General features: G+C 42.5%; 1 protein-coding gene across 3 annotated transcripts; it reads left to right on the top strand.

The window, feature by feature from the left end:
• The first annotated feature begins 4,411 nt into the window (after positions 1-4,411).
• On the top strand, positions 4,412-17,755 carry PTHLH (parathyroid hormone like hormone). 3 transcript variants are annotated; one of them, NM_001163981.1, is made up of 5 exons: positions 4,412-4,467; positions 6,071-6,329; positions 6,851-6,973; positions 12,584-13,006; positions 17,267-17,755. In NM_001163981.1, the coding sequence occupies exons 3-5, from the start codon at positions 6,873-6,875 to the stop codon at positions 17,274-17,276; spliced, it is 534 nt and encodes a 177-aa protein (NP_001157453.1). In that variant the 5' UTR covers positions 4,412-4,467; positions 6,071-6,329; positions 6,851-6,872; the 3' UTR covers positions 17,277-17,755. The 3 variants fall into 3 exon arrangements, with proteins under 3 accessions (NP_001157453.1, XP_014595947.1, XP_005610867.1); XM_014740461.3 differs by lacking the exon at positions 4,412-4,467 and adding an exon at positions 4,919-5,209 and having other exon boundaries at positions 17,267-17,749; XM_005610810.4 differs by lacking the exon at positions 4,412-4,467 and having other exon boundaries at positions 6,058-6,677; positions 17,267-17,749.
• Positions 17,756-23,229: the final 5,474 nt, after the last annotated feature.

The raw sequence follows: 23,229 nt of genomic DNA, 5'->3' as shown, positions 1-23,229 counted from the left end.
TGCTCTTCTGAGCAGTAATATTCCACGAAGGACCCCAACCACCCCTAGGAAAGGAACTGGCCGCCATCCCTGAGACACCTGGCAGTCTTCTGGGAGCAGTTTCCCTGCTCGGTAAAAGCGGGTGTGTGAACACTACCATAGCGATACCACACGGTACAAAAGCAACGTCAGTTCGTAGATGCTTTTAACAAATATGAGGAGCGCAACAAGAGCAGCAGCTTGCTTCTCGCTCGTTTGAGAAAAGAACCTTACAACAGGGAAGGAAGGGAGGCTGCTGGATGGACCGACGTTTCTTAAAACACGTGAAATGTTGCCTGAGGGGGAAAGACACCTTCGGGAAGGAGCTAAAAGGAAACCCACAATTTGGACTGCAGAGTTTTTTTCCGTCTATCTCTGGAATTCTGCCTCTGCGAGAGCGCGTCCCGGAGTTGTGCAAACCAACACGTCCAGCCTCGTGCGCGGCGCACCCCGGCTCGGTCGCCGGCAGGCGCGGGCTCGAGGGTGTCTGGGCCCCCGGCTTGGGGGGGTCCGCGCCTCGCCAGGGCGGCCCGAGCACGCACGTCAAGGAGTCTTAACCACCATGGACAGCTCACTGGCTTCCCAGAGCCAGCTCCACGCTGTTCACAGACTCCACAGGAGCCACCAGCGAGGTTGATTTTTATGCCCTGGAGAGATGCCCTGTGTTCCACGGTCTACACCCCCCGCGATCGCCAACTGCAAGGACTGGGCAGCTATATATAGACAGAGCGGGCTTCAAGAATTAATAACTGTCTCCTTGCCCTCACATCGGTCCTTTAAGGTGCCACCGGATTCTAAGAATCAGACGGAGAGATTTGGCGGAGAGAACTTTGTTCCACGTCCCTTCATTTCCTCTCCTCGCCCGCGCCGCCCCTCACCCCGCCTTGGCTTTGCCAATCGTGTTAAATGAAATAAAACAGACAGGCCCCGGGGCTCCAGCAGCGCGGAGCTGAACCCCAGCGCGGGAGGCGGACTCGGGGAGGGCGAGTCCCGGGGATCTGGGAGGAGGGCGACGGCCCTGCACACCCGCATGAAGACCCGGACCTACACCGGGAGAGGCAGGGGTGAGGGGACGGTACGTCTGCCCTATCCGTCTCTCCCCCATCCTCACTGGGAATTTATGGTCACCGTCTGCCAGGGGCTCATGCCAACTTTGAGTCACAGATTGACCAGGAGGGAGAAGGGAGGGAAGAGCCCTGCTCAAACGAAGTTCCCCTGCACCCTCCGACCTGGTCCTGAGGTCACATTGTTCCAGAAGCTCCCTTTCGCCTGCAGCCAGAAGCGGGGCCCTCCTGGGAGGAGGGAGCGGGCTGGGCCGACGATCCTGACAGTACTGGTTGTGAAATCACGCACGAAACCCAGAGGGATGTGGGGGGACCGCGAACGCCTCAATTCTACCTCTCCAACAAAACGGATTCTGTGCAGCAATCCCGAGTCCAGATTCTCAGAAAGGGAAGCCCAAGAACCTAGGGAACGTAGCTAGACCCGCCAAGGGGCTCTCAGGCCTCTGAACTTTCCGTCAAGCCTGAGATCCCCTGGAGCCAGCCCGTATCTTCCTCGGGGCTCGTATCCACAAGGGGCGACCCAAGTCTGTGATGGGAGGTGGGGGGCTGATAAGGATCGTCCAGTGGTCCTCATGCCTCTTGCAAGACCCTGGACTCCCGCCCTAAGAAACGCATGTCTCCCCTTCCCGCGTCGGGCGCAGGGCAGGAGACCCCAGAGAGAGCGCGCACAGCTTTCACGTTTGCTTTCCCGCTGCCGTATTTCCGACAAGAATCCCAGGAAGGGCAGGCAGGGCCCTGAGACACCGTAATCCCATGCTCAAAGAGAAAAAAGACACGACGTCGCGACGACGTGTGGAGGTCTAGATGCCTTTCTGCCTGAGGATGGACACCCTAGTCTGGGGGCTGCCTTGGGGAGAGACTTCGTTTTTGGCAGGGGTGGAGAATGGTGTTAGGAAGGTAAACTGCTTCCGAGGTCCCAGGGGCAATGCCTTCCACACATTGGGGCTCAAGCCTTAAAGAACGGATGATTCTCCTCACAGAAGAGCTGAGTCCCAGCCAGAAAGGCTGTGTGGCACCGCCCGAGATCTCAGTTTCAGATTGAGGGGTTGTCGTCTGAGCCAGGTGGGACTTGGAACTGTCCTTGTGGCCTCGCACAAGTCCAGAGCTGCCTACTTCAGGGAGCCAAGAACTCGGCCCAGCCAAGGGTATCCCGCCACCATCAGTCCAGGAGATCAGGACTTGAGAGCTACACATCCATTCTCTTTCTCTCTCTCTCTGTCTCTCTGTCTCTCTGTCTCTCTCTCACACACACACACATTCCATCACTAGCCAGGAGACTCCTCCTCAGAGGTGTTTTGATGGCCATGGGTTTGAGAGGTACACAAGTACTTGACCTTGGAGAACTGGTCCCTGGAGACCACATCTCCTAAAGACCTCATCTCACATTGGCTTGAGCCCTCAGGGGAAAACTGCCTGGATGCTGGGATTTCTGGTCCTGTTTGGGGAAAGCCGAACATTGCCCAGGAAGTAGGGAAGGATGAGGATGGTGAGACCCCTTTTTCCAATGAGAGAATGCCATCAGCCTGATGCATGTCTAGGCGCCTCTCCCTGAGGCTCTTCCTCCAGATGTCAGCAGCCAGTCTTCTTCCTGGAGAAGACAACCGCTGTTTGAGTTTTATCCTCATTTAACTACAAAGAGACTTAATAAGGAATCACACCCTTTCCTACCCCTGCTAGGGATTTAAAGGCATTACATCTTTTTTGCCACTTTGAGGTCAGCTGGCAACATTCTCCTCTCAAGTCTCAGTCTAGGCAAGTGATTTGAATGACGTTCTGATAGCATAAAATGATAACTTTCCTTGAGCTAATTATGCAAACTTCTCTATGTAAACAAAGAAACAGTTCAGAGAAGAGATGAGTTTAGTTGTTTGGTTTCATAGGATTTTAGAGATATAGCTTGGAGCTACAGATTGGCAAATGTTAATTCTGACTGCTTACTGGTAATAAGATAAGGGAATTTCTGAGCCCAGGTGCACTGTTTAAAGAGCTGTAGGTACTTTTTTGGCTTGTATGTTCATTTGTTTACTTGTTGTTTGGGCCGAGGGGGAAAAAAGGGAGAAAGAAGTTAAACATCAATGCTGGGGGGAGGGGGGTTGGTTCCCCCTAAATTGCAAGAGGAAAGATCCCTGGAGTTATACATCCACTGGCTATTTAAACATGAGTTTAACAGTAAAAGTGTACTTAAAAATTTAGAAACCTCCTTTTAAACTAGGATTTAATGCTGCCATTGGGGATGGGAAGATGGAAGTCTGAGGCTTGCTCACAGGCTAGGTATTTGTGTAGGTGTAGAGCTCACCCTGCAAAGCTGTCTTCACATGGAAATACTTCAGATTGAAGACAGGCCTTCAAAACTTCCTATTTGCTAAGGTGCGTTTATGTGATCGCAAGGCCTAAGCAAACCTTCAGCCTCTGGGCACTTGTTCTAGTCATAAGCCAAAAAATAGCCTGCTGGTGTGGAGTCACGTCATTTGCTAGTCCTGTGTCCTCAGCATTATCACAGAGGTTATTCAATTATATTGGGAACTAGATTATGATATCAGAAAATATCCTTTTCAGCAAGGCAAAAACTCAGGGTCCCGGGTATATATTGAGGAGAATGTCCACTTCAATAAACAGAGCACTTAGAAGAAGTACTTGCTTTCTAATAATTGCCGTTGGTGGGAACAGAAAGGCTCTCTACAGGAAGTTTTTAATTCATTTAAGACTTAATTTTACTTCTCTGAAGAACAAAAAAATAATTATTTCTGGAAGGGACTGTAGAGAAGACCTCCCTTCTTTGGCCAGAAGAGCAGAGAAGACTGTAAATCAAGGAAAAGGTGAAGTAATAAATTATGAGGAAACTTCGGTATTCCAAGCATATAAAGACTATTTATTTTTCCTGTGTCTATATTTTCTCTTTTTGTGGAGGAGAGGAAATTCTAAAAATATTTGATAGATGTTTTGCCATTAACACCAGAAAAGTGTGTAGGGGAAAAAGAAAGGAGGGAGGGAGGGGGGTCAATTTTGTTTAATTAGTAGAAAAAGCAACATAAATCACAGCAATCTGCCGATGCCAGTCTTTATAATATTCTGAGAGCATAATGAATTTATTTACAGCATAAGTGATTTAATATTTTCAATCTGATTTTTGTTTTAACCTTTTATTAGGAGTGTGTTGACTTTTAAAGTCTGGGTAGTTTGAAACTTGGCTAAGTACCTTTGGGTTTTTTATTGTGGAAGCAAATATTATCATTTTAGTGTTAAACAACCTGCAAGTATTAAATGGCTCATTTGTGATTTGCTTTTTTTACAGACATCCCCCTTCAAATCTAACGATTACATTAAGGCTCCTGCGGTCTTTTTGGAAAGAATTTGTTGTTAATCAGAAAGTGTTACAGGTTCAAAGGTTGACATTTCTGAGTGCTGATACTTGGTCTTTTCAGGCCATGCAAACAGGTTTCTAAATGTTAGAAATTCTTAAACGTTCAAGGGAAGTTGTGGAAATTCCCAGATTTTTTTTTTTTAATAGGAGGAAGCCAAGGGTTTTTTTTTGTTTGTTTGTTTGTTTTAAGCATGGAGTTTAAAGTAATCAAATGAGGGAGATAGGAGCTTCTGAGAAGGGGCGACGCCCACCCAAACTAAACAACAGACGTAAACTGCTAGCTGACTAGCTGTAGTTAACGAGGGGGAAAGGGAGCCGAGCCGAGACGAGCGAGGGTCGGGGAGAGGGCGCTCTTTCACCCACCCTTGGTTAAAACCCGTGGAGCAGCAGCCCGAAAGCCAGGCTTGATAAAGGTCAGGCTCCCTTAACCATCTCAAATCTCTAAATCACACTAGCCTAGAGAGTTTTGAAACCTACCAGTAGGATTGTGTATCTAGAAGGCAAACATCCCTTGAACGCTCGCTTCCCCAGCCACCCGCGTTCATTTCAGAAAGATAGAGGAGCCGGCTGGGCGGGCGCTCACATCCGCTGCAATCCTTTCCTCGATGATACTGCCCAGTAATTCAGAGCAGTCTTTCTTCCCCGCCCAAGAAGTCCGGGAGGAACCCCCTGCTTTCCCTTCGCTTCTCCGAGGCAGAGCAGCGTCCAGCGATAGTTCCGCTGCCTCTGCGGGCTGAAGCGACACGGATAGAGTCACCTAGAAAATGTAACAGGGGTCTTGGGGGGTGGGGGGGCAGAGTAGGTTATGGGGAAAACCGGGTGGGTTAGACCCCTGTCGGTGGGCGAAAGGGCCGTGTGCGCTCCCCAGGAGTGTCGGTCCCCCTCGGCAGTTCAAAAGGGGGTCTCCAACATGTGCGCGGGTTTCTTGGACGGGCTCCAGATGTCCTCAGCTGTTCTGAGACAGCAAAAAATGCAATCTCGAACTGAGGTCTGAAACCGTTTTTACTCTTCTAAGCGAAGGATCTCCCCCTCCCTAGGCGATGCTCCCCACCCTGCTCGGCCCAGGAAAAGACCAGAGAGGGGGGGTTCCCATCTCTCTCCCTGACTCCCAGGCGGGCTTAGGGCTCCCTAAAGCCAAGGGCCAAAGGCCCGCGACCTCGCCGCCGACGATCCCGGGCGCCCGCGCTCTCGGCCCCGGCTCCTTGGCCTGGGTCTCCGCGCCCACGCGTCCGGCCGGGCGCGGCGGCTGCAGCTCGCCCGGGGCCGTGGCTGCCGGGGCGGCCCGCACGCCCTCGGGGACCTAGGCTCGCAGATCCGCAGCGCCGGGACCCGGCGGGAACGACCGGATCCGCCCACGCCCCCAGCCCGGGGACGGCGCGGCGCAGCCGAGGCCCCGGGGTGGGGCTCGGCGGAGCTCGGGGCAGCGCCGGGGGCGGCGGGAGGGGGCCGTTCCGCCGCTCGCGGTGCCTTCCCAGGCCGGGGCTCCCCTCCGCTCGCTGCTCCGGCCGCGCGGGGCCCGCTCCAGCCGCCCGTCGCCGCCCCCGCCCCCCGCGCGCCCGCGCCCTCGCTCGCCCCGCGCGCGTTCCTAGGGCGCCACCTCTTTGCGACTCGCTCACTTCTCCGGCAGGTTTGCCTGGGAGCGTGTGAACATTCCTCTGCTCGACTTTCAACTCGCCTCCAACCTGCGCCGTTCGGACAGCATGCCTCCCCGCCCGTGAAGCGGGGCAGCCGCTGCCCTGCCGCTCCGGCCGCCGCCGCCCCTCCGCGCCGCTATTAACCCGCCCTCGCCGCCACCTGGCCCTCCTGATCGACGACACACGCACTTGAAACTTGTTCTCAGGGTGTGTGGAATCAACTTTCCGGAAGCAACCAGCCCACCAGAGGAGGTAGACAGACAGCTATGTATATATATGTGGGCCTCGCTACAAGTGGCTGTGGAACAAGACGGCCTAGTTCCCAAAGCAGCTGACTTCAGAGGGGGAAACTTTCTTCTTTTTTAAGGAGGGAGTTAGCCTTGCTCCACGAACCCCGGAGAACTGCCTGCCGGCTAGATTAATTAGACATTGCTATGGGAGACGTGTAAATACGCTGCTCATCATTGATGCATCTATAAAACCATTTCATTTTTGGTTATTATTTCAGAGGAAGCGCCTCTGAGTTTTTCCCCCTTTTTGGTCCCTTTTTGCTTGTGTGGTTCGGGAAAAGCACAGTTGGAGTAGCTGGTTCTTAAATAAGTAAGTGCTGAGAGGCTCCGGGAAAAGTTTTTTTTTTATTTTCTTTGCAACTTGGGAGATGCCCTTGATGTTGAAGAGGCTATCTGAAAAGCAGGCGAAAAGGGGGAGCAGGGTAGTGCGGGGAGATGGAGATTCCGGACTGACACTTCGGGCCCCTTTCCCCTCTGTTGCAGGTCCCGAGAGCGAGAGGATACGATGCTGCGGAGGCTGGTTCAGCAGTGGAGCGTCGCGGTGTTCCTGCTGAGCTACTCGGTGCCCTCCTGCGGGCGCTCGGTGGAGGAGCTCGGCCGCCGGCTGTAAGTGCCCGGTCCTCCCCGGGGCGCCGGGCGAGGGCTGGGGAGGCTAGTGGGAGAGGCCGCCAGGCTGGGGCGCTGCCGAGGGCTCGCAGCGGTTACTGATGCTTGTCGCCCGGGTTAGAGAGCGGAGAGATCCGGCTACCTGCGGGGGGCTGAGCCCGAGTCCTCAAACCAGGCGGGAGAACCGGTTAAACCTCAAGGGGAGATAGGCAGGAGACAAATTTTACGTGAGTTTCCGTAAGAGGGAGCGTTTTACAGAATCACCTCTAGGCAAAGATCCTCTGCGTCTAATGAAAAAGAAAAGGTTATTTTCAGGACCTGGGCAGGTTTTGAAACTCTGAGGATTACAAGAGACTCAAGTAACTCAGAGGAAGCTCACGGATCTAGGGGACCTATGTCTGTGTGAGCTAGTATGGTACTGAATGTGGGTGGCAGTTTGCGTGTGAGAAGCAAAAACCTTACATCTAATTTTATTATGAATGACATAATTTTAAGCATATAAAATGGACCACATTACATAATGAAGGCATATTATATAATAAAGTAGTAACAACTTTGCAATGGCTCGACTCCAACCTTAGTATTGATACAATTCAGGAACGCTAGAATGCCTGATTCCAAAATGAATATTAGGTGTGGAAACTTTTTTTTCCTTGGAATTATTGCTAACAGTTCTTTCATCTGGAGTCAAATATTTGCATTGTAGACTGAAAACTTGTATTTTGGCATTCTCATTTGGTCATTCTTTTAAGGATGACTGACTTTAAAATCATCATACGTCCACGCACACTAGAGAAATATCCCTATGTTGTATGACTGACAAGTTGGAAGAGTGGTAGACTAACTCTGTCTTAATAATCTGTTAGACCTGGTAGTTCATTAATGTGTGCACCATCTTTGGGTGATCTTTAAGCTGCAGACTCAGTGTTCAGGATGGGAAAACCATGAAGTTGGAGAAGCGAAAAGGATTTGCCTCTGAGGAGGAATTAAAGAGAACTTTTATACTAACAACAAAAGTAGCGATATCTAATATTTACAATCAAGTTCATGGTGCTTCCTTGTAAATTCTCAAGGGTATACAAAAAGGCAACTGTTTTATATGTGCCCTTGGTCTATTATTATTAGAGCAGAAAATCCTTAAATGAAATTACTTTAGACATGTCTGAACCTTGGCACCAAAATGAAAATCTATTATGAACCTCCTAAGGCAAATTGTGTAGAACATTGTGCTGAAGATAAAGCTGCATTGTATTCTTCAAATCAATGTTTTGCTGATGTATTTCTCAAAATTGTCTTCAGACTTTTTGCTCACTTTCAGACTTGTATTAAATTCAATTATTTAAAATCCATATATAAATATAGATGAAGACTGAATTTTTTAAAGCACACTTAAATACTGGCCAGGAAATACTGTCTTGGAACAGAGCCAATTTTTTCTTCAAAGTTGCTTAAGAAATACCTGTTTTCTCTTTTGAGAAACAGTAAATGGATCATGATTCAATCCACAGTTATGGCATAAAAATAGTGTTAAGTTGTCCTAAAGGCTATTTTGAACTCTTTCTTTGTTGCACCTTGCAAAATACACATCAGAAACCATTTAGCAGCCAGAGACCCTGTTATAGTTTTGTTTGTGGGTGAAATATATTATTATAGTTAAACACTTACACTCAGCAGACAGTTATAAAACTACCACAAAACATTCTCATAGTTAATGGCTAATAGATCATCACATTACTGCCATGGTTTTTCGTGGAAGCTGAAATCATCAGTAAATGAAGATGTTTCATCAAATTATTACAGCCAAATGGAGTTTAAAAAAACAAGTCATTATTTTTGCATTGCTGCCAAGTAACAGTGAATTTTGTGTGTTAGACAAAACATTAGTCTACTGTTACACTAAATCAGCCTAGTTTCTTGAAAGGGATTTTAATATACAATCAAACCATATTACTCCCCAATTACTTATCACACCAAGTATTAGAGAAACTGCTTTAAATGTTTTTCTAACTAGGGGCTAACTCTTAAGGGAGAGGAAACTACCATAAGAGTAAAATTTCCTGAGGCATGCAGAAGAGGCAATATGGATTGTGAATCTTTTGGACCTGTGATTCCAAAAGACTTTAACGAGACTAGAGCTTGAGTAAATTGGAGGTTGGAAAGTGAGGTCTATGGACAGTCTTGTCCAGATGAACATGGCTTTCGGCAGGTGGCAACCTTTGGGTTTAAGTTAGAGAGGGAACCCCAGCAGATTCAGAAACCTAAGACATCATTGGATGATTTGCTTGGGAGCCAGACTGGGTCTGTTCCACTTAATGAAAAGCATAACTTTTGACTGAGTCATTTGGGTTGGAAGGGACTCCTGGTGAGTCATCTTAACTCTAACACCCTAATCCTGACTCTTCCATGTACCACAGAACCTTTCTTCTCAAACCCAGACTCCTTCCTTAGGAGCCTAGCATCAGCACAAGCGTGCTGCTTCTTCCTGTGCTGGAAGAGGAATTTCCCTCACCCGTTTGTGCCCTGTGTTCCTTGATAGCTCCTTAGAAATTTAGTCTTCTCCCCTGAAAACTCCCTTGATAGTGATTATTCTGCAAAGCAGATGAGCTATATTTTGACTGAATTTAGAGTTATCTGTGTTAAGCATTTCCCCCACGTTTTTGCAGGGGTTTTTTTTTTTACAGTAATCAACTTGACCATGAGCATAACATACTTACTTTTCCATGTTGGAGCTTGGGTATGTAATAAATGCCACGTGAACCACTGTCCTATTAATGTTTACAGACATATAGAGTAACAGACTATTATCGAGGCCGTATTTATAACTTAAGTATTTCAGAATTATCTAAATTGAAAGCCTCCTTGGTTTGAATTTATTACTCATCACCTATGTATATCTAGTTTATCCATGCTAGTCATTTATCCTTGGATCAGTTCATGTCTTATATTGAAAATCAGTAGAACTCCAGGGACCTTATTCCTTATCGACCATATAGATGTATTCCTGATCCTCTAATCCAGTTGCCCAAACAGAAATTCATTCTTCACAATATTTTAAATGCAGAAGTCTTTGAACTATTAAATAAATTATATAACAGCATTTTAGATTGAGCATTTAAGAAAATCTTTGTTTTCTAATATATTAACAGTTACCCCTAAAAGGCAAAAAGAAGCTTTGTACCTCACAAGAAATGTCCTATTTTGAACTGGACAGAGTTGTGCCATATTATAGGCTTTGTATAAAATAGAAGGACCGAAAGATCACTCCATTTCCCATCCTGGAAAAGTGCAGGGTTTGAGTTAAGAAAGACCTGTGGTTCACAGGGGACAGGCTGACCAAGAGGACAGGCGTATATGCCAGTCAGAGGGGGCATGAGCAATGGCGACTTGATTAGAACAGACCAACCATTAATTTTTGGCTTCGAGTTAAGCTCGAATGGGCTGTATTATACATTTGGAGAGCAGTACAGATGGGGTGGACATCTGCCAGGAATTGAGAAAGAAATAAAAGCCCCAAATACTATAAATGATCACTGGTTACGAACTTCTTTTGAATGTGACATTTTGCTAAAAGATACTGATTAAACTGCAATACTTATGAAATATGCAATTATATCAGTCCTATTCTTTAAAAATGTTATTAGAGGATATAAATATAGTGTATCAAAGCCTCAAATTTGTAGATTCTTAAAAGTTTCCAGAATACTAACTATTGCCACAAAGTAAGTGAATTTTATCTAGTTACATGTGGCACCTTTAAAAAGGAAGACAGACTCTTTCGTGCCTCATTTAAACCAGGCTCCTTTTAAATTCCTTTGCATTAAGTCATGTCTTTTTTGAACCAGCTACATGGCTTAAAGTCAGTCCACACACTAAAATACTATAGGAAGCTGGCATTCTGGCTATAAGGTCCCCAGACATAAGGACTGTCTGTTCATGTCTTACTCTTCTTTGACTCACAGTATAATTAGACAATCTCTCATTCCCCCAGTGATAATCCAAACTCTGGAAATCCTAGTTCCTGATTTTGGTGATGAAAATGATCTTCTTGGGTCAATATGTTTGATCTTCAAGGAAATTGATAAATTGCTGTCTATTTGCCCATTGTCATGGTTCCCACTACAGGCTTTTCACTCTGTGCCCTTCTTGTTTCTTCAACATACCCTTCTGCTTTGGCAGGACAAAGGGTTGAGGAAGCTGAAAAGCTATCTTGGTTTTGGAATCAGAAGACCTGGTTCTTGGAGCCCTGGCTCTGCCTGTTCTGAACACATGGGCAAGGGCGAGTCATTTAATCTCTCTGAACTTCACCTTCCCCATCTGTAAAATGAGGATACTGCTATTTATTATTGCCATATTTCTCTGAGGAGTTAAAGAAGTTGTACTAACGAAGACATTAAGGGCCCCAGATACTGTTGTGTCAGGAAGGTAAGAATACATGTGAAGTACCGTCAGATACTTTTGAAAATGAACCACTTTGGACAGTTTTTTCAATGGTACAAATTGGAGTTAGGTGAGGCAGAGTTGAAGCAGGCATGATATGTCTGATTAATGCATGTGATCCTTAAATATGGTTGATAATATAACCACAGAATAATGAAACAATACACAGGTGGATATTTAAGCAAGAGTCAGGGTGCCATCTAAAAGGACTGATAGAGAATTATTCTTTTTCATTATATTTTCAGTAGAGTGTTGTTTAAATAGAAAAATCACCTCATATTTGTTCCTAGAGATTTTTAAGACAAAGAGAACAAGTAGAAAAGTTAATTTGTCAATTAAGTACTAAGGTGAATACCCTCTGAAATTCTAAATTTAAAAAAAAAATGACGCATAGAAGAAATAGAGTGATCTCACTTAAACACACAAAGAAACCCATTTTCAAGAGACCACCCACTACTTTACAGAAAAATACATGCTCTTTCTCTCTCTCTGACAGTTGGCATTCAGATGTAGGTTCTTGGTAGCGAGTAGTCTAAATGTTAAAATTCAGTCTGTTAGTCTCACGGTTCATAGACGAACTTCCCTGCTCACTTCAGCCTTCAGCCTCTGTTTGTACGCTGTTCTTTGAGATTCAGTATTATTATTTTCCTAAAGGGGAACAGTGTGTGGGTGGGAGGGGGTGTGTGTGTGGCTCCTGGGGCGAGGACTCGGGTAAAATCAGCCTCCTTTTTTATTTCCCAGGCTAGGACTTCTGGACTTATTTCCCCAACACAACTCTGAACAACATGAAAAGAAGCTCAGTGGTTTCTGTCCATTTCTGAGAATAACTGAATCATAATATTTTAAACTGAGAAGGGAGCACAGAAATCTCTGAATCTGACCCTTTCCTTTTAAACAGATGAGGCCCACAAGGCACAAGAATATTTGTATTCTCACCAAGGTCACGGGCCTGGTGAGAGAGAGGACTGGGACTCAGGGTGGAGCCTCCTAACGGCCCGCTCTTCCCTTCCTACTCTGGCCCCTTCCCTGCTCAGTGAGCTTGCTGCTCCTCCAGCTTGTGCCCTGTACCGGACCAACTAGAAAACTGAAGAGCTTTACGCATGTCTTTGTGGTTTCCACCAACAACTAAAATTTCATTGTTTTCTTCCCCTTCCTGCTGTTTTTCCCTTAAAGCAAAAGGGCTGTGTCTGAACATCAGCTGCTCCATGACAAGGGAAAGTCCATCCAAGATTTACGAAGACGGTTCTTCCTTCACCACCTGATCGCCGAAATCCACACAGCGGAAATCAGAGCTACCTCGGAGGTCTCCCCCAACTCCAAGCCTGCTCCCAACACCAAGAACCACCCCGTCCGATTTGGGTCTGACGATGAGGGCAGATACCTCACTCAGGAAACCAACAAGCTGGAGCCGTACAAAGAGCAGCCCCTGAAGACGCCGGGCAAGAAGAAGAAAGGCAAGCCTGGGAAGCGCAAGGAGCAGGAGAAGAAGAAACGGCGAACTCGGTCGGCCTGGCTGAACTCCGAAGTGGCTGAGAGTGGGCTGGATGGGGACCACCTGTCTGACTTCTCCACGACGTCGCCGGAGCTCTATTTACGGTAACTGGCTTCTCTGGCCCGAGAGCCCTTGGTTGGTGCTCGGCTGGGGTGTGTGGCCTCCCTTCTCCTTGGCTTGGAGAAACCCAGCGTGTTCTCCCTTTCTGTACCTCTATGAGTCGCTCCACAATTTAAAAGCTTACAAAACCAGGAGAACCCAGAATATTGTCTGCCTTAAAGCAGTGTCCTACCCTCTACCCCCAACACACAGACACACAGACACACACAGGTTTTGTAAGCCATTTCTCTTTCTCCACTATCACACCCCCCAACACCAATCCTCTAGTACTCTACGAAATAATTTCATTTCTTATTCGAGTTTCAGACGCTAGTGACCACCTTCAACATTTGCTAGAGAAGTGCATTTATTCCCCCACAGACACACCTTGGCAAACTTTCTTGCTTGTTTTTCATTCCTTGCTTTTCTTTCACTTCTTGGGAGAACACAGAAGTCTTTGATATGCTCTACAAACACTACAGAACAATATCTTAACATAAACAACTCTGAGCCATTCGCATTTTTTATTTAATTAAATTTATTTAATTAAATTTTAAAGTTATTTTCATTTAAATGAAATAAATTTTTTTAAACACACATTTTAAATTTATTTGATTAAATTTAACTGTGGTTTCTACCAGCTCGTGCAAAAAAAAAAATCATGGTTTCTGAAAATTTTTAACTACTGCCTTGGGAAGAATGTAAGTTTTTCTCACGTATCTATTTGTCCACTGGCAAGTTGAAATAATTTTTCTCGGGTATTGCCGTGGGGATAGTAAAACTTCACATCTGTGTGGCTTGGTTATCCTTACCTCACTGATGCAGGTAATAATGACACTCACAGACTTTGGTGGCTAATACCTTAGGTTCCCTTCTTGAGTCTGAACTTCTGAAAGGTCACAACCTTGGACAAATTACTTGGTCTTTCTTAGACTCATTTTCCAATTCTGTGAAATGAAGATAAGAATTGTACCAACCTCACTGGATTGGGTGAAGACTAAATGAGATTACATGGGTTAAATGCCTGTCACATGGTAAACAGTAAATTGCAGCTTGTCATTTTAGCGCTTTTAGATCTCATTCTGGTTGTACCACCTACCTATCTATCTATCTATTTATCTATCTGTCTGTCTGGGTGTGTGTGTTTCTGTGAGGCAAAAAAAAAGGGGCAAATATTAATCTCATTTTATAAAATCGAAAACCAAGGCCTTCCACAGTTAAAGGGCCTGAGCAGACCTGGGACCTGGGATAGGCAGTCCTCAGAACTCGATTTATTTTCTCATTTCCTGACACTTAGGCCAGCGCTATGTTAGTGCTGCCTCCTGATCCATGCGTTTCCACTGATAGGATCTTTTTTGTTTTTGACTTTTCAGTACAGCCCTTCTGGGGTTTGAAAAAAGGAGGAAAACAACACAAGAATGTGTCATATGCAGCTAAGGATCTCATTAGTTAAAGAGTCTCCTGTTACTTCTCTAGTCCTTTCTCCTGACTAGTAGAGATAGGATTACAGAGTGATGTTTCAAAGGGGAGTTTGAACCTATTTGCCATCACTTCTCTTTGAGTTAAGTTGACAAAACCCATCCTTAAATAGCATATAAGATGATAATTGTATTGGATAAGTAATGCAGCTTCAAAAATCAATGAACGGTGGCACTAGAGGAATCTTTAACACAGTGAATGACCTATTCTGCAAATATCTAATGGATCTATAATAGGTAACAAACTCTATAAATCTTGGCTCAATGCACATATTCAGTGTATTTTCACATAAGGTTCTAACTGTACATATTTATAACTAATGCCAGAACCTATTTTTAATCTATCTTACTGTATGTATATTTATATGTTATAATGATATATACAAGTTATAAAGTTATATATATATAAGTTATAAAAACAGAAGTATAAATACATTTTTATGAATTTTACTCATTGAAAATTTGCACTGCTCTTAAGTGTCTGAAGAATTGATGAAAATCAGTACTTGTCAATTCTTATCCCAAAGCTATCCCTGAGTTAAAATAGATCTAGTGAAATTAAGCAGTGGCCTAATCAAATCCAGACTTAGGACTGAAAGAAAGAGAACGTTTCTGCTTCTCCTTTCTGTTCCCTCGTTGTGAGGGACGTTCATGGAAAGCACTGTTTGTTCGGCAGCCAGATGTTGGCACTCTCCCAATACAACCCAACAGAGGTGCATGCAGGAGTGGGGAAATTCAGGGGTGTGTTGATGAGAACATATGGGGCCATGCAAATTTTGTAGTCCAAATAGAATCTTTTCAGAATAACTATTTTAAAGTTTTATAAGTAACCAGCCTCTTATTAACGTCCTCTTTTTAGTCCCTTTGCGTTATTATATGATGATCAGAGAGGTCTGATGATATAGCAAGCATGAACTTGATTATTTCCTAAAAGAAACTACTGAGCTAAAACTATCTGGCTTCTCTCACATGAACTATTCAGTGGGAAATATACAGCTTTAAATTTTGGAAATTACATTTTGGAATTTTTGATGTTGCAAATGAGATGTCCAGATATAGTAGGATTCATTTAATTGAGACCATATATTTTGCCTTGGTAAATATTGATTTAGAACTAATATAAAAGCTTTTTGGTATTCAAAACAGCTAGGACGCTACAGCATTGTCATCCACACATGTATAATAAACATACACATACTTTTAGGTTGTTATATGTTTTACTTGGCTATTCCAATACATGCCTTTGTTAAAGGGAAATCAGAAGGAACGATAAAAAGCAAACTGGCTGGGCAGGGTGAAATATAATTAATAGATCTTTTCCTTGGTCCTTTAATTTAGTCCTTTTTTCTCTTTCCTTCTGAGGAAATAATTGTTCAAAAGACTATTCACTCCCTCCTTCTTGTGTTATTCTTAAATTCAATTCACTAAATACCATTTAGTACAGACTTATTTTAAAATCGGTGGAGTACACATATTACTGAGTTTTACAATTATCTTTTGGGTTTTATTCTCACATCCATCCATATCCGCTCACCATTTAAAATTTTCATCTTAAATTCTTCTGTTCTCTGCAATTAGAAACTATTTTACCATTCCAACCAAAACTATTGGTGGAGTGGTCAATTCTTTAAGACATTAAAACATCCTAAATGCTCAACTTGCTTTTCTTTCTTCAAGCTGCACATAAAGTTCCTAAATTGCCTAGAGTTTGTTCTTTTGTAGGTCTCACACCCATACAGGTTGCCGTGTAAAACTCTGCCCACAACTCTGACTGTTAATGCAATGACACAGCCAATCGAATTCCATCCTATAGTTGTTTCCTTAGAAACCAATACATATTCACTGAAATAGACTGTACAAAGAGAAAAGAAAAAGAAAGAGAAGCAGAGTAAATGTTCCTAGCCCGTCTTAAAATACTGTCGTTACAGTGTTTAGACGGGTTAGAAAAAGTGTCGATCCCAAGTGGTAACTTATTCTGAGCAATAAAACGAACACGTTGATATGAAACACTGCTATTTTATACATTTAAATCAGTTGACTCTTATTCTCCAATTTAAGATAGGCTTTCCCAATTTCTAATGCAAGATCATTCAAAAAACCAGCAGTGAGAAAAAAACCAATTCGATCTTAGTTTTGGCCTCAAAGACTACAATCTAATAAGAGTTTCATTCGTTAGTGTTTAAAGACAGCTAAAGAAATGACAGATATCAATTCATCAACCAAACATACTTTGTTTAATTATGCATCCTTCCAACATTTACCCAAAATCACACACTTTTCCCTCACAACAGGCCATTATCTTAGAGATTGGCCAAATGAGAACCTGAAGAGAATAAGCAAACTGGATCACCTATGTCGGGCATCACTGGGGAATAAACTCCTAAGTAAAGTGTCCTTGATGATGGATTGCACAACCCAGCCTTACTTCCAAATTCTCCAATTTGTTCCTTCTCTTCTCAAACTTGCCAATTGGCAGCTTCGGAAAGTTCTCACGGGGTCTTCTTTTTCTGACAGAATATAATTAGAAATGTAGGCCCTTTCTCTCTCTGCACCTCACTGATCATTTAATCAGATTAAAGACTCTGCCTCTAGCAGAAGTTCTGGAAAGTCAGGTGGATTCCCACAGGCACCTCCCATAGGATATATTTACAAGAAGTCCTCTGAATCTCTTTCCACTGTGATTCGATGTTCCTTAATTTATATCCTTTATGTCTCTTCATTTGTAAGGACGTATTCATTTGTAATTAACGTATTTTCTCTTCTTCTTTCCTTCTCTTCTCTTTGCAGGAGGCATTGAAATTTTCAGCAGAGACCTTCTGAGGACATATTGCAGAATTCTGTAATACTGAACATATGGAAATTATTAGAAATATTTATTATCTGTAAATACTGTAAATGCATTGAAATAAAACTGTCTCCCCCATTGCGCTATGAAACTGCACATTGGTCATTGTGAATAGTTTTTTTTTTTGCTAAAGGCTAATCCAATTATTATTATCACATTTACCATAATTTATTTTGTCAACTGATGTATTTATTTTGTAAATGTATCTTGGTGCTGCTGAATTTCTATATTTTTTGTAACATAATGCACTTTAGATATACATATCAAGTATGTTGATAAATGACACAATAAAGTGTCTCTATTTTGTGGTTGATTTTAATGAATGCCTAAATATAATTATCCAAACTGATTTTCCTCTGTGCATGTAAAAATAGCAGTATTTTAAATTTGTAAAGAATGTCTAATAAAATATAATCTAAATTACATCAGGACTCAGATGGTGAATTATATATATCCTGTAAGATTTCTGGTAGAAGGAACATGATGTAATTTTTTAAACTATATTTGAATATGGTCGTAAGTTTAATATGTTTATATTGGTACATATTTCAACATTTTCACATTAGCTTTTAGTTTAAAACCACTTAAAATGTATTTTGTCTAATATTAAAGTTTAATAGAATGGCAGAACTACCTAGATATCACTTTATCAAGTATGTCCAATTTGAGGTGAAGATGGGAGAAAGCAGGAAAAAAGCAGATGGAAGTCAAGAGAAAAGAGTAAAGAAACTTTGTCCAGAGAGTCAATCAGAGCTGGAAAAAAGGGAGAGAGGTCGATCAGGAACTTTAAGGCCAGGGGTAATTTTAACCAATGCAAAGTTTAATTGGAGAGAGCTTTCTCTTACTTGCAACAATAATAAACATAAAAGAGCTACTTGAGAATTCCAGCTGTTAACGTTTCCTACCAGAGAAAGGAGAAAGATTCAGGTTTGGGAGATATGTGACAACTCAAAAAGACTTCACAGGTGAAGAGTGCTTTTCTGTGATATCACAGTTCCACAGTTCCAGGGACTATGGTTGCAAACAGCCTGGGTGTAATGCCATATGGAATTCCAAAATGGAACGTTCTCTTTCCATTTTGAGTATCATCCTAGTTATTTCTACCTCTGTGTTCAAATGAAAACAAAAACATCTTTCCTTCTACAGAATTTTTGTGTTTAACTCTCTGCAGCTTAGAACACATCAGTAAAAACACAACACAATGAAACAAAAAGTCTATGAATCAAGTAAGCACACATTTGGGAAGTATTCTCTTTATGCCCAATACCCCGTTACATAATTGTTAGATGTTTGGAGGATGCACAAGAAGTAAAATGTGATAACTGCCCTCAGAACTCTCTTGTTCCAGTTTATACATACATATACGTGAAACGACTAAATGCTCTATTCAGGAAACTATGAAATGATCCAAAATTCTATGAACATCTAAAAAGAGGGGGGAAAAACACATAGGGAGAGATTAGTCTGAGCTGCATGTGAGTAGAATAATGTTTCTAGGAGGAACATTCTAAGATTGAACTTATTCGTATTTTCACTTGCGTCCCAAAGCCTTGAAAACAGGATCCATCTTACTATTTTTTGTTAAGAATTTTGAACCTATGTTAGTAAGCAAATATGAGAATTTATGCTTAGCTTCACTTATGAATTTGTAAGAGATGATTTTTACACCTAAGAAACATTCAAAAATTTAGGACCAATGCACTAAACCTGTATAAAGCAAGTGATTTGAGTGTCTTAAAAACAGATACAGCCACATTTTGCAAAATTGCATCTAAAACTCTTTGCCTTAAGATTGCACCCAATCTTGAAAAGTTATTCAGATGGAAAATATGTTTCTTAAACACTAACTTGGTAAATACTTGAACATCAGGGCAAGGAAGCATCAGATTCAAGTCATCTTTAAGTTTTTTTTTCACGAGTACTTCGTTCCTGAAAAGAATAGGAGGAGAGGATTTATAGTTATCTATTCATACCCGAGCATTATTAATGCAATTATTGCATGTGGCATGCCTTGCGTCTTCCTGGTCTGGGTTATCGGAAGTCAAATCATAGGACAAAGGATGGAGTGCGAAAATGAAGGAAACAAAAAACCTTCAGAAAATATGATCTTTTATGACATAGTCATTTTCTATGAAACAAAAGCTGAAATACATAATTTAAGATGTGTTTAAATGTAAACACACTCTTAGCAAATTTCAGTCTAAATGAATATAGTTCATCTTTGACTTAATATTTATAAAGCAATAACAATTTAAATAAAGGCAACTTGGACTAAGAATTCTGGAATTAAGAAAATAAAACCTAATTTGCTAACTTGCCATTACCTTTCTCAGATTTTCTTCAGACAGAAATTTGATATTTAATTAGACACATAACATATATTTATGGGCATTGCCGAGTCCCACTCCAGGACAAGTAGTGCTCTTTAAGTGTGAAGACCCTATTCCTTTCCTCTGTAGCCACCGTTGTAACGCATTGTGCTCATAACGCAACTAACATAGTCAGAGCTACGTTAAGTTATGAACCAAGATCAGTGTTGACATTATTGGTCTTGAAAATATTTAAAGTCAATATTGGTATCTCCCTTCCTTGTTACAAAATTAGTTTGGAATGCAGGCAACAACAGAGAAATATGGAGAAACTGAAGCTTTTCTTGGGATAAAGCATAATTATACACTTTGATGGTTAAGAATTCAGTTTTAATTTTCCATTACCTATTCTGAGAGCTAGTTGAGCAAAGCAGCTATTTAACTTTCTGTATGTACCATCCAAGGACAAAAGTCAATCTTTTTAAAATTCAACAAGCTCTTTCTAATACACTATGTAATAAACCCAACAAGAAGAACAAAGTCAAGAATTACTTCAGTCATACTTATAGTCAATTTATTAGATAAATACTAAAATATTGTTTAACAGATGCCCACAAGTGCTTAAAGAATACAGGTTAATGCCTTCTGCAAGAAATTCTGAAATGCTTACACCATCACAGGGTATTAAATTTAGAGTGATCTAGAGTTTAATTCTAGAGTATCTCATAGTTTAACTGCTATCTTTTCCTTTGGTCACAAAGTCCATGGAAAAATAGAACCAGCTGTGGACTGAATAATATGCTGAAGTTGAGAGGGTTCATCTTCTGTAAACAGTGTGAGCTTTCATTGAGAGTTCTAAGAGCTCCCAGCAGAGCCATCATTCCTTCTTCAAATAACAGTTAGAGGACATTCCAAATACAAATGTTTGTCTTTTCCCTTTATTTAATAACCTAGAAGGTGCTAAGAACAAGACTATTATCAAAGATTCTATTATATAGTGAGCAAAACACTTCCATATGGTAAGTTACTCTTTTGGACTCCATTAAACACTTCAGAGGAGATTAAACATTAGTACCTATTAAGATTCCAAAGACTAAAGGTATTACATCAACAGATCATATTATCGTGGGTCCTGGAGTTAACTCCTTAAGAGAAGTACTGTTCCTTCCAAGTTGCCAACATTACTTCCCTAATTATTTTGTGAACTTCTTAGGGGCAGGAACTTTGTCTTATTCAATAGGTACCATCCAACACTAGATAGCATTAGTACATAGCAGGTGCTTGATAAACATGCATTGAACAGAACTGAAAAGTTCTTTCAGTTTCTGGGTAAATCAACCGAAAAGCAGACTTAAGCAAAAAGTCTGCTGGAAGTAGGAGATGGATCCGGTCTGAGTTTTGAGTACTGCAGACTCCCGTGTCATGCTATTATCTCCTTCCAATAACAAGAAACTTAAAGAGGAACTGTCCCAAGGTATCACCTGTTCACCAGCATCCTTTGTTTCTCAGCCTCTGGTTTCAGAGGAACTTTTCCAACCCCATAGGTATAAGAAGCAAGGGTTTGTGTTGAGTATACAGCAACCTCCCAGAGGAAGGGAGAATTTAAAATATCAGGTTTTCTTCCTATGAATACACTGCACAGAAGTTACCCACAGGGCCCAGTTGTGCAAAAGAGGCACACTGCTATTTTGTCAGAAGATTAATGTACACAGTTCCCAACCAGAGCGACCGAACATCAGGATGAGAACATTCACATCTCTATGTAAGTTTCCAACATGCTTGTGTTCACAAGTGCAATGTTTTCAAACTGCATTTTAATTAAACTTCTAAACATCTTCCAGAGAATTTCCTCACATTTTTCTCGAAACTGGAAGACATTTACAAATTGGAATAAATATGAAATGTGTCACCCCTGAAAAATGGCTTCTTTTAATGAAGACTCCTTTTTCTTGCCAAATCTACATTGCTTTGGGGTCTGAAAAGCAAAATCATTCATCAATCTCCCGTTTGAGGCAGGTAATTGATGGTCACTGCTCACTGGGTTGTTGTAGAAAAGCTGCTGGGAAGTGGCTCTGTTGAATTCCATGTTCTACAAAATAAACGCAGAACAATAACAAATCGTGCCACTTTGGATATAGTAACCCCATGTTCACATTACTCTTTCATTCATCGTGAGTTTTAGCAGAACCCTTGAGTCAATGTAGCATACAAAACAGTATATTCAAGAGTTCTGTCATGGCTATCTATAGGTGAAAGTAGCTAGCAAGCAGGTATGTTTTCTTAGGAGAGTTTTTTTCTCTTCAGATGACACAGCAAGAGATTCTTTTTCTTTTTTTTAAAGATTGGCACCTGAGCTAGCATCTGTCGTCAATCTGCTTTTTCTCCTTCTCCTTCCTCTTCTCCCCAAAGCCCCCTAGCACATAGTTGTATATTCTAGTTTTGGGTCCTTCTGGCTCTGCTATGTGGGACGCCGCCTCAGCATGGCCTGATGAGCGATACTAGGTCCACACCCAGGATCCAAACTGGCAAAACCCTCAGCTGGCGAAGCGGAGCTCGCAAAGTAGAGTAACATACTCAACTTAACCACTAGGCCACGGGGCCGGGCCCTCAGCGAGAGATTCTTAATTGCCTTCTTCCTCAAGAATTGGAAATTTTATTCCATAATAACATTTTATAACATCATAGCAACTAGTATGTCAGAAAGAATAAGTTAGCATAACACCAAGCCAACGTATACTAGAGCTTTTATTGTTTTCTATGAGCTTATTATGCACACTGCACTAACCTAATTTACAATCTATCTCATTTCATCCTTCCAAGCATCCCATGGGGTAGATATTATTTGTCTCCATTTTAGAGATGATGCAGCTTTGGCTTGGGCAGATTAGACAGCTTGCCCCAGATCACACAGCTGCTCACATAGCCGAGACATGACTCAAAGCGGTCCTCCTCTGCCTCCCGAGTCTGTACTCGGTGTGCCATAGCTACAACGGCGGCAGTAAAGCTTGGTTCAGAATAAACATCTTTTAGACAACACTATTTTTGTCTCGCTTTCAGCGAATTCAGTGAAATCATAGGTCTGAGACAATCCTATTTTGCTCTACTCTCTCCTCTCCTCTGAGGGCCTTATTTTGCCAGCTTCTGTCCTTCGTAGCATCTTCTAAGGCTGAGTACAGCTTTATACTCCACAAAGCTCATTAAAGTGTGCCCTCTCTCTTTCAGACTGACACGCACGTGCGTGCGCGCACACAAACATACACACACGGTGGAGAAGCCCAGGTGTTTGCACAGTCCCATGAATAAGCAGCTGTTCCTTTAAAAGGAGGGCGGCGGTGGAGGGCGAGGGAGCGCTGGCTGGCAGGCGGGTGTGTAAACGTATACAGAGAGCCACTTTCTGTAAGAAGGCTAAAACATATTTAAAATGGGACCACCTCAGAGATGAAATCTTTCCCCTCCTGTTACCTCTCAACCTGCTCCAAAACTCCAAGATTCAGTTTTTCCAATTCTCCCTCTCCTTTCCCCACTTCCCTGGAGAATGCTGATTTTCTCTGTGAACACTTGGCACACTGCAGAGCCGTTTGACTCCTTCATTTAGC

The sequence above is a fragment of the Equus caballus genome, chromosome 6 (genome assembly GCF_041296265.1).
Source record: "Equus caballus isolate H_3958 breed thoroughbred chromosome 6, TB-T2T, whole genome shotgun sequence".
In the NCBI taxonomy this organism is placed as follows: domain Eukaryota; kingdom Metazoa; phylum Chordata; class Mammalia; order Perissodactyla; family Equidae; genus Equus; species Equus caballus.
This window is presented reverse-complemented; position numbering and strand designations above follow the sequence as displayed.

Excerpts from the sequence above, each read along its gene's own strand:
- PTHLH (NM_001163981.1), top strand. The coding sequence starts at position 6,873 with ATGCTGCGGAGGCTGGTTCAGCAGTGGAGCGTCGCGGTGTTCCTGCTG. Across the intron at positions 6,974-12,583 it reads GAGGAGCTCGGCCGCCGGCT|CAAAAGGGCTGTGTCTGAAC; the intron begins GTAAGTGCCCGG and ends TTTCCCTTAAAG.